We start from the raw sequence: 15167 nt of genomic DNA, 5'->3' as shown, positions 1-15167 counted from the left end.
TAGTAGTAACCATAACAGACGTCACGTGACAACACCACCCTTAAATGACAGTACAAAGGTTGCTGTACTGTCATTTTCCTATTCTAACCCTAACCTCACAATTTGATTACTGTTCAATATTTTCACAAAATTAACAAGTAGATTAAACAATAAACTTATTATGAAACCAAACTGAGTAATGAATACCACATCAAAAATGTCGGAGGAAAATACACTAAACACTGAACAAACCCCCTATTTGCCTCTTAATGAAGACCTTCCATTGGAAATTTCCTCAGAGTTTTTTCATTTGTATAAAAACACTGGTAAGGGCCCCCAAGTGTCTCAACAGGAACGCAGAGACCAATTCTTAGAAGAACAAAAAGAAAAACGTCACAATTTGGTTGATAGACACCGTGATTTTTCTGAGGTGTTCCTGGATGAAGAAAATGAGTTTGAAGACGCCCCAACTGAATGCTCTGAAGATATGGATGTGGACGTCATGAAACGGGCCCGGAAAATGGATAAGTTCTTCCTTATGCGATCTGAGTGGCTGACAGACGTTCCATCTGATTTAGAATCTAATTGGTTGGTAAAGCTGGCACCTGAAGGCATTAGAGTGTTGTTAATAGCTAAAAAGTGCAGAACTGTTTTAGTGAATGAAAGAGGCAAAGTGTTAACATTGAAAACTAATCTACCAGGAGGTGGTTTGAGTAGAACACTTGGACTTACAGTTTTGGACTGTATTTACAACAAATTATCAAAACAAATATTTGTTCTGGACTGTTTGTACTGGAACACTATGTCAGTGCTGGATAGTGAGACCAGTTTCCGGTTTTACTGGCTGAAGAACCAATTTCAGGACAGTGCCAAACTAGCTGAAACCAACAAACCCCATAAAATATCAGTATTAGATTTCTACCCAGCTGACAGGTCTTTAATTCAGGAAAAAGTCTTCCAAGGTTTCTGCAGCCCTAAACACCCTGTGTTAGTCAATGGTGTGGTGTTTTACCATAAGGAACTGCAATACATATTTGAACAGACACCTTTGTTTGGTTGGTTGTACAGCTACATGCTGCCAGAAAAACTCAGTATAGATGTGCCGGAGGAATTGTTAAAGAAGATGCCTAAAGATTATGAGTGCCTGGAAAAGTATTTAGAAAACCTTGAAACTAGAAGGGCCGAATTGAAAAAGGAAAGGCAGGTATCTTTTAAAGAAAAAAGATTGGACAAAAGCAGAATGGATGTTACTTAGAAAAATTTAGTTCATTGATTTATTCAACAATGGAAAGAGGTTTCTTCTGAGAACTTTATTTTAACCATTAATTTATTTTTTGTTGTATTGAAAGTATTGTGTTATTGATATTTATTATACTTAAGTTAAAATGATGTTTAGCAGTGTCTTATTTATTTAATTTCAAGTCTATTCCACAGCAAATATAACCAGAAGAGAAGGCAAATTTGCAAAACAGAGGGCATTAACCATTGAAGAATAGGCCATTGAATACAAATAGCTTTATAGGTACATGGTATCAGTCAGAATTTGACATCCCACTGTCAGCAGACAGCACTTGATAAACATAACCATACAAAACAAATACTAATGTTTGTAACAGAAAGACTCATTTTTGTCTGAAAATTAGTGATTTTACTAAGGAATTTTCCTTTAAATTAGAAGTTATGCTGGTCAGTAAACTCTCGCTTTAGAGGCTTAACAAAATGGTGCTGTATCCTTGTGAACTTTTGATTTCATTTAACATTTAACAATGATTATCTTGTGTTTTTACCAGTTTTCTGGTCTTAACAGCCTAAACTTATGGGTCTTGAACGTTTAAAGTTACTGCAATTGTAGTAACTGGAGAGTTCTATAACATTCAAAAGAAAATACTGTGTTTTATTTCACTTTAGTAGATGACTCTTACCTTGTTAGGCAAATTGAGCTGATAAGACTGTAACTCCAGTATAATTTTAGGGTCATGTACAGCTCCAGTCAGTTGAATTTAAGTATTTACAAAGAAGACCCAGAGAAAAGACACTTTGGACAGTTTGCAAATAATGAGAACATTCATTCTTTGAAAGCCAGCAAAGGAGAAGAGAAATCAGAGTGTGACACTGTGATTATTGGATTGGAATCAAAGCCAGAAGGAGATCCAGCACAATATCAGTGCTTAATATGTCATAAGCTAGTCAGTGAACTTCAGGATGTGCATTTAATTGGTTCTAGTTATTTCTGCCAGCATTGCTACCAACAATTGGACACTAAGTTGGATACAATGGTGAAGGCCACCAGTATAGGCAACAGAGTGCACATTACATACACATGTCAGGAATGTTTTTGGGAATTTGATGATAGAAAACAGTTGAAACATCACTATGTCAATCGTCATCCTACAGTGATTGTTCAAGGCAGTAAGCATGAAGTGTTGGATTTTAAACAGACCAGTTGCTCTGTCAGTAAGGAAAGTTCAACTGATTTGGACAGTGGAAGTAACAGTTCAAGGACTGTACAAGATTTGGATAGTCAAATTTACAGCTGCAGTGAATGTGGAAAGTCAACTCAGTCAAAAAACCTACTTCCTGAAAAACTGAAGTGTAACTCAAAGATTCACTTGCAGAAAAAACGGCACAGTTGCAATGAATGTGGAAAATCGTTTTGGACGAAAACTAGATTAAGTTGGCATAGGAACACCCATAAAAATGCTAAAACTTACGAATGTGAGTTTTGCGGACTGGTTCTCAACCATCGCGCCTGTTTGATCACTCATTTGAAGTCGCACAAAGATAAACAGTATCAATGTAATGTTTGTAAGGTGACGTTTCATACTAGAGAGCAGCGGATTGGACATTGCTGTTTAGTGATCAAACCTTAGTCATACAGTTCCAATTTCATAGCATTCTAGTTATTTGAGGTCTGTAAAAGGGTATTTTTTTGTGATATTTGGATTCTATAAGAATTTCAGTGTGAGCGAGGCAATTTTTAGATTTGATTATCAACTTTTGTTATGTATTCTATGCAATGTTAAAATAATTATTAATGTTAATGCGGTTAGCGGATATTAAACCAATATAAACTAAAAAAACACAGTTGTGTTGAACATCCACAAAAAAACTTTGGCTATACAACTTAACAGGTATTAACACACAATATTTTGTTTTAGGTTTGGTCTAAGCTGCAAACCTACTGAGTATAAAGATGTTGGACTAGTGAGGATTAAAAAGGAAGAACCTACTGATGAAATTTACAAGTGCATGTTGTGTAACTGTAGTTTGCCGCCCAACGATGAATTCGACTTCTTATGCGAACTTTGTCGGCCCAAAACCGATAGTAATCCGGTTCTGACACAGTTTTTCGGGACTTCTGGCGTGTTTTATCAATGCAAGGAATGTTACTTGGAGTATGACAGGATGGTGGACCTGGAACGCCACCAACGTACTTGCGGAAAAGAACTGAGCGAAGACAGTTCAGAAGTGGACTGGAAACACGTCAATAAACCTAAATACCTTAAAAAACGCAAAAAAATCATCAAGAAGTCATTTAAATGCGTGTATTGTCCTAAAGAGTTTTCACGGAAAAACACCCTGACCACCCACACGAAAAAAAGACATTTTGGTGAGAGTAATTATGTTTGTAACTTTTGCGGACAAACTTTTCCGCATATGCGTAGCTTAAACGTACATGTGAGACTTCATACTGGTGAAAAAAAGCCTTACACATGCCAAGAATGCGGACGCGGTTTTGTCCAAAAAACCTCCCTAAATGCTCACGTGAAAAAACACAGTGATAGAAAACGGTCGAAGTGCGGCAAAAACCAACTAAACCATCACGTGAAGAGTCACAATAAGGAGTTACCTTACAAATGTAAAGAGTGCGGAAAGTCTTTTAGACAAAAAGGTTATCTCAATGGACATTTGAGAAATATTCATAATATTGACAATCAGCCAGAAAGCTATGGATGTGATTATTGCTTGGACCATTTTGAGAGGCGAGCCCTTTTGATTGCTCACTTAAAACAGTGTTCAGTGTATCAGTGTTGGAAATGTAAAGCGACGTTTACAACTCGACGAGATCGAGACAGTCATCAATGTGTTCAACGTGTTAAATAGTGTTTTATGTATTGTGAGTGAGTATATGTTGTATTTTTTAATGTGTTCCTCTGTAAACTTAATGCAAACAAATCAACAGTCAGCCATCATATAATGGAATTTTTGAAAAGCGCTTTTTTAGTATAGATGGCGCTGCATTTAATTAAATCAAGTAATGTTGCCTGAATATGACATTTGACACACGTAAAGAAGATTAGAAGTGTTATAATTTTAGGTTAGGTTAATTTATTTTATTTTGATAGATTTTTTTTTAAAAATAACAATATACAGTATTTATTAAACACCATATACATTTCGACTTATTTAATTCAGAACTAAGCAATTTTAAATTACGTCAAGACCCCCTTTTATTTATCAGCTACAAGTACACAAAATGGACGCAATTTTCCATGAAAAGGTAAAATTATATGAACTTGATTACTGGAAACTTGTCTACCGACAATAAATTCCCAGCAAGACGGGTCACTATGCGCCCAACACTGCCTGAATTCCTTACTGCAGGGAGCCTACTTTACAGCCGTAGATCTGGGTTCACTAGCGAGCCGTCTGGACGAAGAGGAGCGGGAACAAATGGCCGAAGGGGGCATCGACACAGAGGACTACAGGACTTTCCTGCAACAACCGTCCAGCAACATGGACGACAGCGGGTACTTTTCAGTGCAAGTAATCAGTAGCGCATTGCAAGTGTGGGGCTTGGAACTGGTGCCTTACTGTAGTGAGGACAAAAGAGCCAAAACAGCCCTGGAGAACCCTAGTCAGATGCAGGCATTTATATGCAACTACAAAGATCACTGGTTTACAATACGGAAAATCGGAAAACAATGGTTCAACTTGAACTCGCTCTTGACACAACCTGAACTAATTTCAGACACATACTTATCCCTGTTTCTGGCCCAGTTAAGAAATGACGGGTAAAACTGTTGTCCAGTGACTTTCTAAATGAGTAAGCAACTCTAAACACTCACAGGTACTCAATATTTATAGTGTCAGGAGAGTTGCCTGAATGTCCCGCGGACCGGGCTTTAACCGACAATCCGGTAATAACGACGTCTGCAGGACCACCCAGACTCTTAGGACCTTCAATATCTAGCGAAAGCGATCCAGATATGCAGGCTGCTTTAAGACTGAGCCTACAGGAAGAGGTGCTTGAAACCGCCTCGGAATCAGACGACAGGTAATTTAAATACAATAAAATGTCCCATGGAGATAAAGTTTTGTTTGTTCAGGGCCCTGCAGGAAGCTTTAGAACTCAGCCTGCAAGCGTCAAACAGTTCACCAGACGACAATGAAGATGACGAAGATTCATTATTGAAAAAGGCCATAACAATGAGCTTACAGTGTTAGTAGTAGAAGAGAATTTAATACCCTAAAATTAACAATTTGTTATTTAAGAGATTAACCCAAGAGTGTTCCCAGCAATAAGCCCTTTTCTACTAGCAGTGAAATTGATTGATTATATTAACTTTTAATTTTGACATGATATGATTCTTCACATCAATTGATTTCTTATAAACAATTTCTATACCAGGACAAGTTACACTATATGATTGTTTCTTTAAGATAGTAATTTAAAATTATTATAGGATTATAAAATAGTGGGGGCGTGGTCTTGCCCTGACACCTTAAACAGTCTGACTATTATTCGCTTTTTATGTAAAACGTCTAATTTTTTATGGTTATTATTATTATTATTGTACTGTTAAATATTTCGAGGGATTGTTTTTACAATAAATAATATTTATTTAATATGAAAGCCTTTCTTTCTAGTCTAAATTGGTGGTGTAAGCCCTCAAACCTTTGTAAGACAAAGTTCTGTGATTAAGGGGACCAAACAGAGAGCATTAAATAATATCTTATTAAGGGAAAATTACCAACAAAACTATCCTGTTATCATTAGTTGATAAAATTCGTCCCTGAAACAACAATATTTATAATTAATGAAGATCTTTGGAAACCCTTTATGTCCATTTATCTAAACTAGGATGTTTTAAAGCAATGTGCAAAGGCCAACGCTCTTTCTTATCAACGTACGCAATGCATTTATCATAAATCATTTCAAAACCAGTGGCGTTCTGGAAAAAAAAAAACCCTCCTTCCCTAAAAAGTTTATGAATAGTCAAATTATTAAAAAAATTTCGACTGATTATATTGGTGTTTATAATTAATTAATGAATTGTGATTTTTTTAGTGGTAGTTAATTGATAAAATTGTTGGTGGTCAACAGTCATGTCTCTGGGGGCCGGTTTTATCACGATCAATAATTTTTAAATAAACAAATCAGTTTAATACTGCGGGTCGGTCTGCTTACTGTGGAGCACAAATAATAAATGCTCCTTACAATTTTAGGTAAAATTGACTTATCATGTTGTACGTTAACGGGTGGATTTTTGGTTTAGTTTTAATAGCTTGTACAGGTGAGTTCAAAAAACCAGATTAAATAGCTAAAAAAAGTCACACTTTACGTCCAGTCGAATACAGCACGGAATGTGAAATCAAACAAGGATGTTTAATACGGAATTTGGTGTGTTCCTGTGGTTTGGGTTGCGCTTCCGATTATAGGTACGACTCGATGCAAGAGTGCCAAGCGTCACTGAGAGGCAAAAAGAACGATTTATGCAAAACAAACAACCCTTGTCTGCACGATGGCACTTGTATTCAAATATCTCAAAGTCCCGGTTTCAAATGTAGATGCGAAGGTACTGGATTTTATGGGATGACATGCAACAAAGGTCAGTTAGTTTCACTTTTACGGCTAAAAAATAACTTTAAATATTGTTCCAGCTTGTCCCAGACCAGAGCCACTACGACGGTATTCCCGAACAACACCTAGATTCCTCCTAGAGGATATATTCCCTTACGAATGTATAGAAATATAACAGAACAATGTTACAACACTGTAATAAATTTATTTCTGTAAAACTGAGACTTTTTTCTGGAAAATCTGGATTTGCATGAATGTTGAATTGATGTTTTCGGTTTATACTTTGTAGTGATGTGCGCAGTTGCCAGGTTTATACAGCTGAATACAATATGGAGCAGGCACTTTACAAAGTGAAGCTTCTGGGGATGTTTCTAATAGTATTTAGGGGCCTATGGCATTTCTAAAGTAATTCTAGACGACTGTTTGGAAGTTTTTCAAAAACCTTAAGAGGTTTCTGACAAAGGGATTCCAGAAATCTTAAAAACCTAAATTTGTGTGACTTTTGGTTTACAGTTAGTACATGTCATAATATCTACAATCAATTTTCGAACTGTAACCTTTTGAAAACGTTGCCGTTCAATCTCTCTGTGACTAGCAAAAAACGAGGGAGTAAATAATAAACTACAGTCTAATTAGTACGTCCAATTTTGGAGGACTCGGAATCCAAAAATTTTATTTTTATCCTTGTTTTCAATAACCTGTCGTCGAATTTTCAATAATAGTAATCATAATAATAATCGATACAAAAGAGTAATATACTCGTTACTTACGTAAACTTACAATTAAAATTACGCAGTTTCAAAAGAAAAACAAAACAAAAATGCTCTCATTGTTTCTAAATTATAATCATTTTAGGGGTGACGGGATAGGGGGGAGGGGGGGGGGTTTGTAATGTTAATTTTTTTGTTGCTTTTCTTCTTTTTCGTCACTATTCTTTTTTGTTCTCTTCTGTACTTTTTTAGGTTTTTTTTCTCTTCTCCGTTACAACAAAAGACTACTCGGATACGGATCCGGGGTTTCGGCGCGTTCTCTGCTCCGTTTCGAACCCTTTCGTTCCGTCCGGCCCTTTCGGCTGCCGGATGACTAGTAACTTAGGTCCACTGTCGTCTATCGAAATTGTTCTCAGTCTACTTATTAGTCTTTCGGGTCGGGCTTGTACGTCGCTGAAATTTGAAAAAACCTGGTAACTACATTCTGTTTAGTTTAAATAAAATTCAAATTACAAATGCATGCAAACGTTAATTCTGTTAGGGATAATTGGAAACTCACTTACATGTTACATATTTGTGCGCTTTAAACTGATTTGTGTGTTATTTTACTTACTTGATTTTCGTCTCTATCACCATAACCCCATGAAACCATATTTTGCTTTTATTTTTAACACTACACACAGCTAAATCCAGTGAAAACAAGAAAAACCAAGCTAACACTCGTACATTTTTTGAGTTGCGTTCATTAAAAATATCATTAACATGCAATTAAATTGTAAAACACCATTCATGCATATATACAAAGTGCGTTATGAACAGCATTGTCAATATTTTAATACTGCCGTATGTACAGAGTTGATTCGTATATTTAGACAGCTTTGAATACACTCTGTACACAAACAAATGAGTGGAGTAAAATAAAAAACAACACAAGCAAACACTGATAAAATTAGTTAATTTTCTGCTTTGATAAAAATGTAGGCGCTTACCTCACTTTGACAACGTTGCAAGCGGACGATTTGCCGCTACGATGATTGGTCACCAAAACAAATTCGACAGTGTCGCCCACATTGAGAGCCACGTTGTCCTTCACCTCAGTCATGTGAAAGAACAGCTTTTTGCCCTCCTCCACTTCGTAGGCCAAGAAACCAAAATGGCCCTTGATCGCGTCGACTGTGGCGCGCAGTTTTTTGCGCACCGCCACAATATTGGCCGCCATTTGGATCGAGTCTACTTGGAACTGCACTTGATCGCCTACTGTAATTAGATTTTTTTCCCTTTACGTAAAGGAATAAAAAAACCCAAAATCTATAGGTACTAGTGACATCTATAGTAATACGTCACTAGTGCCTACAAGACAGATCCATTCAGAAAATAGATATATGTCCCAACTCAATTAATGATGTCAGAAAAGCGCTAACCAATATACAGACTTTAACATTTCGAAAATGGTTTCACACTTTGGGATAATTGTGGCAGTTTTAAGTTGAGAGAGAGCTCTGGCAGTGTTACAATGCTTCTAGAGGCCTCTGACAAGCTCTAGGAGTGTTTCAGTAGTATTTAGACGCTTGTGGAATTTCTAAAATGACTCTAAGCCATTTGGCAGTTTTTGATAGGTTGTCAAAAGTATTTAGAGGGCTGTGGCATATCTACAGTGATTCTAGAGGCATCTGCCAATTCTTGGAAAATGTATGATTCTCGTAGAGGCCTCTGACAAGTTATGGGAGCTTTTCAGTAATTGTGGGGAGTTGTCAGTTGTTATGAGAGGTTTCGTTGTTTTTGACACATAGATTTAGACACTTTTAGTACTTTTTATAAAATTTTGTAAAGTATGAGACACTTCTAGATGCCCTTGGCTTCTAGCACTTCTAAAATTACTCTAGAGGCAACTGGCAATGTTAAAAAGTTCTTTACAGTTCATGACATTTATAGAAGCGTTTGACAATTTTTGAGAGGGTCTTAGTAGTACTTGGAGGCACTTTTAAAATGGCTTTAGAGGCCGATGACAATTATTAGGTCAATTTTAAAGCAATCTTGGAAGGTTTAAAACATTTGTAGAAGGGTTTGTCATTTTTTTGGAGGTTTTCATACTATTAAGAGGCTACTGGCTCTTCTAAAATGGCTCTACTGCTTTCTGGCAATTAAAAAAAAAATACTTGAAAAGTGTAAAAGACTTCTAGAGACCTTTGGCAATTTTTGAGAGGTTTTGAGTAATATTAAGAGATATCTGGTATCTTTAAAATGGCTTTGGAAGCTTCTGGAAAAAAGACCTTACAAGGTTTAGGACACTGCTAGAGGTCTTAAGCAATTTTTGAAAGGTTTTCAGTAGTATTTAGAGGCTTCTGGCTCTTCTATGATAGGTCTAAAGGCCTCTAGAAATTAAAAAAAATCTTGCAAGGTTTAGGACACTTCTGGCATTTTCTAGGAAGCTTTTACTAGTATTTAGAGCCTTCTAACACTTTCAAAATGGCATTGTCAGTTATTACAAATTCTTGCAAAGTTTAGGACACTTTTAGACGTCACTGGCAATTTTAAATGATCTTTGGAAGAAAAGTGTACACTTTTTTGCATTTTGAAAATCTTGTCAATTATTTCTGCTGTGGCGTCGTCCTTATTTTGTGTGTTTTTCGGTATATTCATAAAAATTTCAGAAATCTACTCGTTTTTCCATAACTGTTCACTCTGTATAGTAAAAGTAACTAACCTTGCAACAGTTCCCGTTTATTTACCAGTCCCATAATGCCGAACTCGTACTCGGGACCATTTTCGTCCGGATTGTCTGTTTGCGTCTTAATTAAGCCGGAATATTCGGACTGGTCGGGATTAACCGATCGTAGAGGCCGCACCACCACGCCCTCTAAGATTTCACCGGATATTTCCGGCAGTTCAATGGTACCTGGATTCAAAACGGTGTTAGTTGATTGATTCAATTTACTCGCAGCACACACACACCTTTAGGAACAATTTTCACGTTTTCGGCCGACGAACAGGTGCCGGAATTACTGCGCAGCCCTAAATTATATTCGACCTCTTGGCCCAGTTCTAGAGAATTGGCGTCTCCTTCAAAGTTACTGAAACAAAAAATTGTACTTTTACAATCGAGATGAACCGCCTAAACCTACCTAAAATGAAAGAACACTTCTTTATCATGTCGAGTTGTCTCGATGAAACCAAAACCGTCTTTCAAAGCGGCTACAAAACCTTGATAAATCTGAGTGTTGCCACGACTAGACGCGTGCTTAATCCCGTTCGTTTGGATTGCCGATTGTACGATTTGCACATTGACGGCTATGAATTCCTTAGTCCGTTTTACTTGGTTAATATCGAACTGAACCTGTAATACCAACTGATTAAACAAAAGTAATTAAAACGAGGATGGTGACATTACTTTGTCCCCCATTCTAGGCAAATGCCGTACATCACAATCTTTGGCATAGTAAGAGATGGTTTTTTTAATGCCGTTGACGGAGTAACCAATCAGTCCTGACTCGTTTGGTTCGTTTCCTCCAGATCCGTTCTGAGACTTTGTAGGGCTTTTGTTCAACCAATTAGTCAACGAGATTTCTTTCGTTATAGTGCCTGTCAGCTCGGTGTCGATCGGTATTTCGAATTGGACCGTTCCAGGTGGTAACCTGAAGCAACAATAAATTAGCAAACACAACTTTTTTATCACGAAAATCAAAACCATTTCATGCGTATGGCGCTCTGCCGGTTCTCTTTATGGCCGCTGTTGTATGAACTGCTTGGGTCCTGGATAACCGTGAACTCAAACTCGTCCCCAACTTGCAGTTCACTAGTACGATTCACGTCAAGGATTTCGTTAAAATGGAAAAACAGTCTGGCTTCCCGTTCCACGCATTTTAAAAACCCAAAACCTACACAACCAATTAGAACAATTTGATCTTGTGATGATAGTTAAACAAACCTTCTTTCAGGGAGGCAACGACGCCTTGTTCACGTTTTTCACCGGAAGCGGAAAAACTCTCATCCAACAGCACAATATGCGTGGCTCTGTCCAATGCGTCTCGTCTGTCAGTGGCTATCTGAAACTTGACCCAATCGCCGTATCGAAGAGTGAAATCGCCCATTTGATCTTTCTCGCTAAACGAAATCTCCCGGATTTCCTTCGAATCGGCCACTTTGTAGGTGATACGGCCTGGAAGCGGCTCGTTGGCCGTTCTGGGGTTTTTGTCGATCGCTTTCGTCACTTGGCCTTTCAGCATGTCTGGTTTTAGGTCCTCGAAGATTACCGTGCCTGGTGGTAACTTGGTTATGTTGCAGGCGACCTCTTTACCCTGTTTGAAACTCTTATTAAAATGGTCTAACTGAGACAACACAAGAAAACTACTTACGTTCCGCGTTTGTATAATATACTCCACATCGTCACCTAACCTGAGCTCTTCTTTGGTTTTGGCCTCCGAGAAATGAAAGAATATTTCCTTAACCACGTCGGCCCGTTCAATGAAGCCGAAACTGTCCTTCAACGAACACACCACGCCTTGGTACTTGACCGGATGCTTGGGATTTTCCAGTCGAACGTGACACGCTCCCAGATTGCCCCTTTGTGTATCAACCGAAAATTACGCACCTGGACGGACAGAACATTCGAGGACAGTTCTCACCTATTATTGGTAGCAATCTGAAAGCTGACACGGTCGCCGGACCGAAGCACCACGTTCCCCTCGACGTCGTCTTTAGTGTAGGGCAGGAAAAAACACTCGCCCCGGTTTTCGTAACTGATCCTGCCCATCGTATCGCCCCCTGAACCCTCACCTCTCACCTCGGTCGTAACAGTACCAGTCACTCGTTCCTCGCTCATTACCTGTCAGGGTGAAAGACATGGTACAGTTTAACAACTAAATTTCATCTAGTTTGATGGTTCATTTGTGTAAATCTCTGCACCAGTGGGTAGTTTGCGATTGGTCAAAAAACCAATTCTTGACCAATCATACCGAAATATTCGTTTATGAAAACCGGGCTTCAGTGTGATCAGTGTGAAGTAAAAGTGGTGTTTCTAAGAATAAACCGGATAAGTTGGCATAGTTCGATTTAAAGTTTTATGCAGTGAGCAGATGACGTATTTTGACAGTTAATAAATTTGTGATTTTTGTCATATTACGTCATCGTGAAGTCAGAATAGTTTCTGCTCGCTATAAAACGAACCAGGCCAATAAAATCTTAGCATTCGCTCCTTCTGATTGATTGCCATATAGACATACAAAAATAAAGCAAAAAGCGTGTCTAATATCAACACTTACTACCTCAGGTGCGATTTTCGTCACGGCACTGGCGATCGGTTTGCCGGTACGTCTGTCATACGTCATTTCAAACTCCACCGGGTCGCCGATCTTCAAATGTTCAATGTTGCCGCTAAACTGACTGAAATGGAAAAACAGTCGAGCCTGTCTCTCACAGCATTGGATAAATCCGTACGAGTGCTGCGAAAATTTCGGCTAAAAATGTTGGTACTACTTGCTGGTGACGTATAAGTTTTACCAGCAGTTTTTCAATGATGCCAGTCTCACGGGTGCCCATGTTAGCTGAACTCGACGAATCGCTGTTATAGCTGCTGCTAGTATTGTTGCCATTGTTTGAGAAAATGTTCGATGATGTGTTTAAGGAACTGTCGCCGGAACTGAAAGCACGAAATTAATACCAAACCAAGCGACTACAAGTAGATGTTAAACCTGTTAAAAACATTATTACTGTCCAACGAAAACGTTCCTATAGGTGGAAAATTTCTAGAGGATGTATGGGTGGTACTAGCAGAACCATACAATCCATTGCTGAAAGACATTTGGTTAGAAACGGGCTTTTCCGTCCCCAACAACGGAAAATCCTGGCTAAACCGCGAATTTGAACCGGACCTGGTGTAACTGAACGACGATGACGATTTACCTACAAAGCAACTGATTTTCCACCATTCTTTGCGGGAAATATACAATCAAACAAACCGTTGCTCGCCATAGTCTTAAAATCGATGATAGAGTCTTGGTTCAAAGAATCAGGGGGCGACTGGAACGATTTCCACTGAGGGCTGTTGGACATGTTCATTCAAAATGCTTCTTCTATGTAACTTGTTAGCTCGCTCGTTATTTATCGTTTCTTCTTAAGTGTAGCGAATATCACAGAACGGTTATCCGATAGGTGGATATTTTACAAATACCACGCAAAATAAGTGATTCTGATGCGATTTATGTATATAAAAACGTTGCAGCGGGCAGGTGACCAACAAAATATCACTCGCAAAACACTGCGTAAAAAAAGTTTTTTTTTTTCACTTGAAAACAATCTCTTGCATAAAAAAGTATTCACAGCTATGATTTAACATGTCCTACACAATATAATTCCATGTCGAAATAGAGAAATAAAAAGAAATAAACAATAACTGAAGAAAAACCTATTGGATTGGTTGTAGAGTTACTTTGTTGTTCAAATTATAACTAGGTCTCTCACAGTCACTCAAGATTTGTACGGAAAAAGTGTGATAACAATGGAAAATTATTTTACAAACAGAAAGCCTCAGATGTCTTCAATGCGTGCTGGGTGCGTATTGTGTGCTGCAAATGCTTGAAAATACTTATGTCCATGGAGTAGAAAGACGCCGGATTACTTTAAATTTACTACGCTAAATTTTGAGTGTGTTCTTAGTTACACAAGCTGAAAAGAAAGAAAAATAAGTTAGTTCTTTATACCAACCAATAATAATTAATTGTTAGTCAATTAACCTTATTGCTATATACAATTGAATATTGCAAAATGTTTGATTTTAGTTAAAGGTTGAAAAATCATTAAAGGTTTTGACTGATTAAACTTGATGGAAACAACTACAAGAACAGCAACTGTAGAAGCATTAAACTATTATTAGTTTTTTTACATGCATTTAATAACTGGAACATTTCCTCTGAAACATAATTTGACCCTTTTGTAAAAACTCTAGTAAACAAGCTAGTTAGACCCGAAAATACCCCAAACCTTTTAAAACACCAAAATTTAGGACAAGGGATGCAGAACATTAATATATGGGTCGGATTATTGATTTTATTTAGAAGGATTTTTCGATAGGAAAAACTACACGTACAGGACCAAGGGACTGTCGCCCGCTCGTTGCCTGGTTCCCGATATAACTACACTGAAAATCAGACTATTTTCGGGATACGAGAACAAGGAAGGAGCCGCCAAAGGGCCACACAAAGTGGCATAAATAACGTTCAATTAATGGCATCTAATACGTTCGGAAGTGGCACGTTTTCGCGCAAGAACCGGACGAATCTTTGAGATTTCCATTGAAAATTACGGTCGAATGAGGTGTCTTCCAATTACGATACTTTTGAGGAACGTGAAAAGGCCTAAATATTAAAAATATACGTAAAAACTTTGCCTTACCACGACACAGCACAGCACTGACGACATGCCGCCATGTTGAATGTAAATTGTCGTTTGAAGTCGGCCGAAATCAAAATCATTCGGGTATAGTGCAGTGTTGTCGTTGTTAACGCTACGTTGCCACCGCCAGTGTGGTATTTAACTATTTGCTAACTAAAACGCCATTATCATATTTGTAAAGTTAATTTAAAAACTAAATACATCTTTAAGTTACAATAAATTTTACAACAACCAAACATAATACCATTATAATACAAATTGTAGAACAACAATATGTAATGTGCCAC

General features: G+C 37.8%; 4 protein-coding genes across 8 annotated transcripts; 3 read left to right on the top strand and 1 right to left on the bottom strand.

Annotated features, from left to right (window-relative positions):
* The first annotated feature begins 108 nt into the window (after positions 1 to 108).
* Positions 109 to 1368, top strand: Snup (snurportin-1). The gene has a single exon (XM_081988607.1). The coding sequence runs from the start codon at positions 179 to 181 to the stop codon at positions 1232 to 1234; it is 1056 nt and encodes a 351-aa protein (XP_081844733.1). The 5' UTR covers positions 109 to 178; the 3' UTR covers positions 1235 to 1368.
* Positions 1369 to 1537: 169 nt separating this feature from the next.
* LOC145734933 (ataxin-3-like) lies at positions 1538 to 5836 on the top strand. 3 transcript variants are annotated; one of them, XM_081988613.1, is made up of 5 exons: positions 1553 to 1665; positions 1952 to 4480; positions 4585 to 4994; positions 5051 to 5257; positions 5310 to 5836. In XM_081988613.1, exons 2-5 carry the CDS (start codon positions 4457 to 4459, stop codon positions 5425 to 5427), a joined length of 759 nt encoding a protein of 252 aa, XP_081844739.1. In that variant the 5' UTR covers positions 1553 to 1665; positions 1952 to 4456; the 3' UTR covers positions 5428 to 5836. The 3 variants fall into 3 exon arrangements, with proteins under 3 accessions (XP_081844737.1, XP_081844739.1, XP_081844738.1); XM_081988612.1 differs by having other exon boundaries at positions 1562 to 1665; positions 4537 to 4994; XM_081988611.1 differs by lacking the exons at positions 4585 to 4994; positions 5051 to 5257; positions 5310 to 5836 and having other exon boundaries at positions 1538 to 1665; positions 1952 to 4369.
* Positions 5837 to 6355: 519 nt separating this feature from the next.
* Positions 6356 to 7006, top strand: LOC145734940 (uncharacterized). Its single transcript, XM_081988620.1, has 3 exons — positions 6356 to 6497; positions 6552 to 6812; positions 6865 to 7006. The coding sequence occupies exons 1-3, from the start codon at positions 6446 to 6448 to the stop codon at positions 6957 to 6959; spliced, it is 408 nt and encodes a 135-aa protein (XP_081844746.1). The 5' UTR covers positions 6356 to 6445; the 3' UTR covers positions 6960 to 7006.
* Positions 7007 to 7413: 407 nt separating this feature from the next.
* Unr (cold shock domain-containing Unr) lies at positions 7414 to 15040 on the bottom strand. 3 transcript variants are annotated; one of them, XM_081988577.1, is made up of 15 exons: positions 14881 to 15040; positions 13449 to 14154; positions 13182 to 13392; positions 12991 to 13129; positions 12753 to 12932; positions 12117 to 12316; positions 11847 to 12054; positions 11420 to 11789; positions 11180 to 11369; positions 10883 to 11126; positions 10617 to 10828; positions 10447 to 10565; positions 10199 to 10390; positions 8484 to 8751; positions 7414 to 7947 (listed from the first exon to the last, which is right to left on the bottom strand). In XM_081988577.1, the coding sequence occupies exons 2-15, from the start codon at positions 13546 to 13548 to the stop codon at positions 7779 to 7781; spliced, it is 2802 nt and encodes a 933-aa protein (XP_081844703.1). In that variant the 5' UTR covers positions 13549 to 14154; positions 14881 to 15040; the 3' UTR covers positions 7414 to 7778. The 3 variants fall into 3 exon arrangements, with proteins under 3 accessions (XP_081844703.1, XP_081844704.1, XP_081844702.1); XM_081988578.1 differs by having other exon boundaries at positions 12756 to 12932; XM_081988576.1 differs by having other exon boundaries at positions 11420 to 12054.
* Positions 15041 to 15167: the final 127 nt, after the last annotated feature.

The sequence above is a fragment of the Ips typographus genome, linkage group LG10 (genome assembly GCF_016097725.1).
Source record: "Ips typographus isolate SLU linkage group LG10, UJ_Ityp_2.0, whole genome shotgun sequence".
NCBI lineage: Eukaryota > Metazoa > Arthropoda > Insecta > Coleoptera > Curculionidae > Ips > Ips typographus.
The sequence above is the reverse complement of the archived record's forward strand: the minus strand, read 5'-3'. Positions and strand labels throughout refer to the sequence as shown.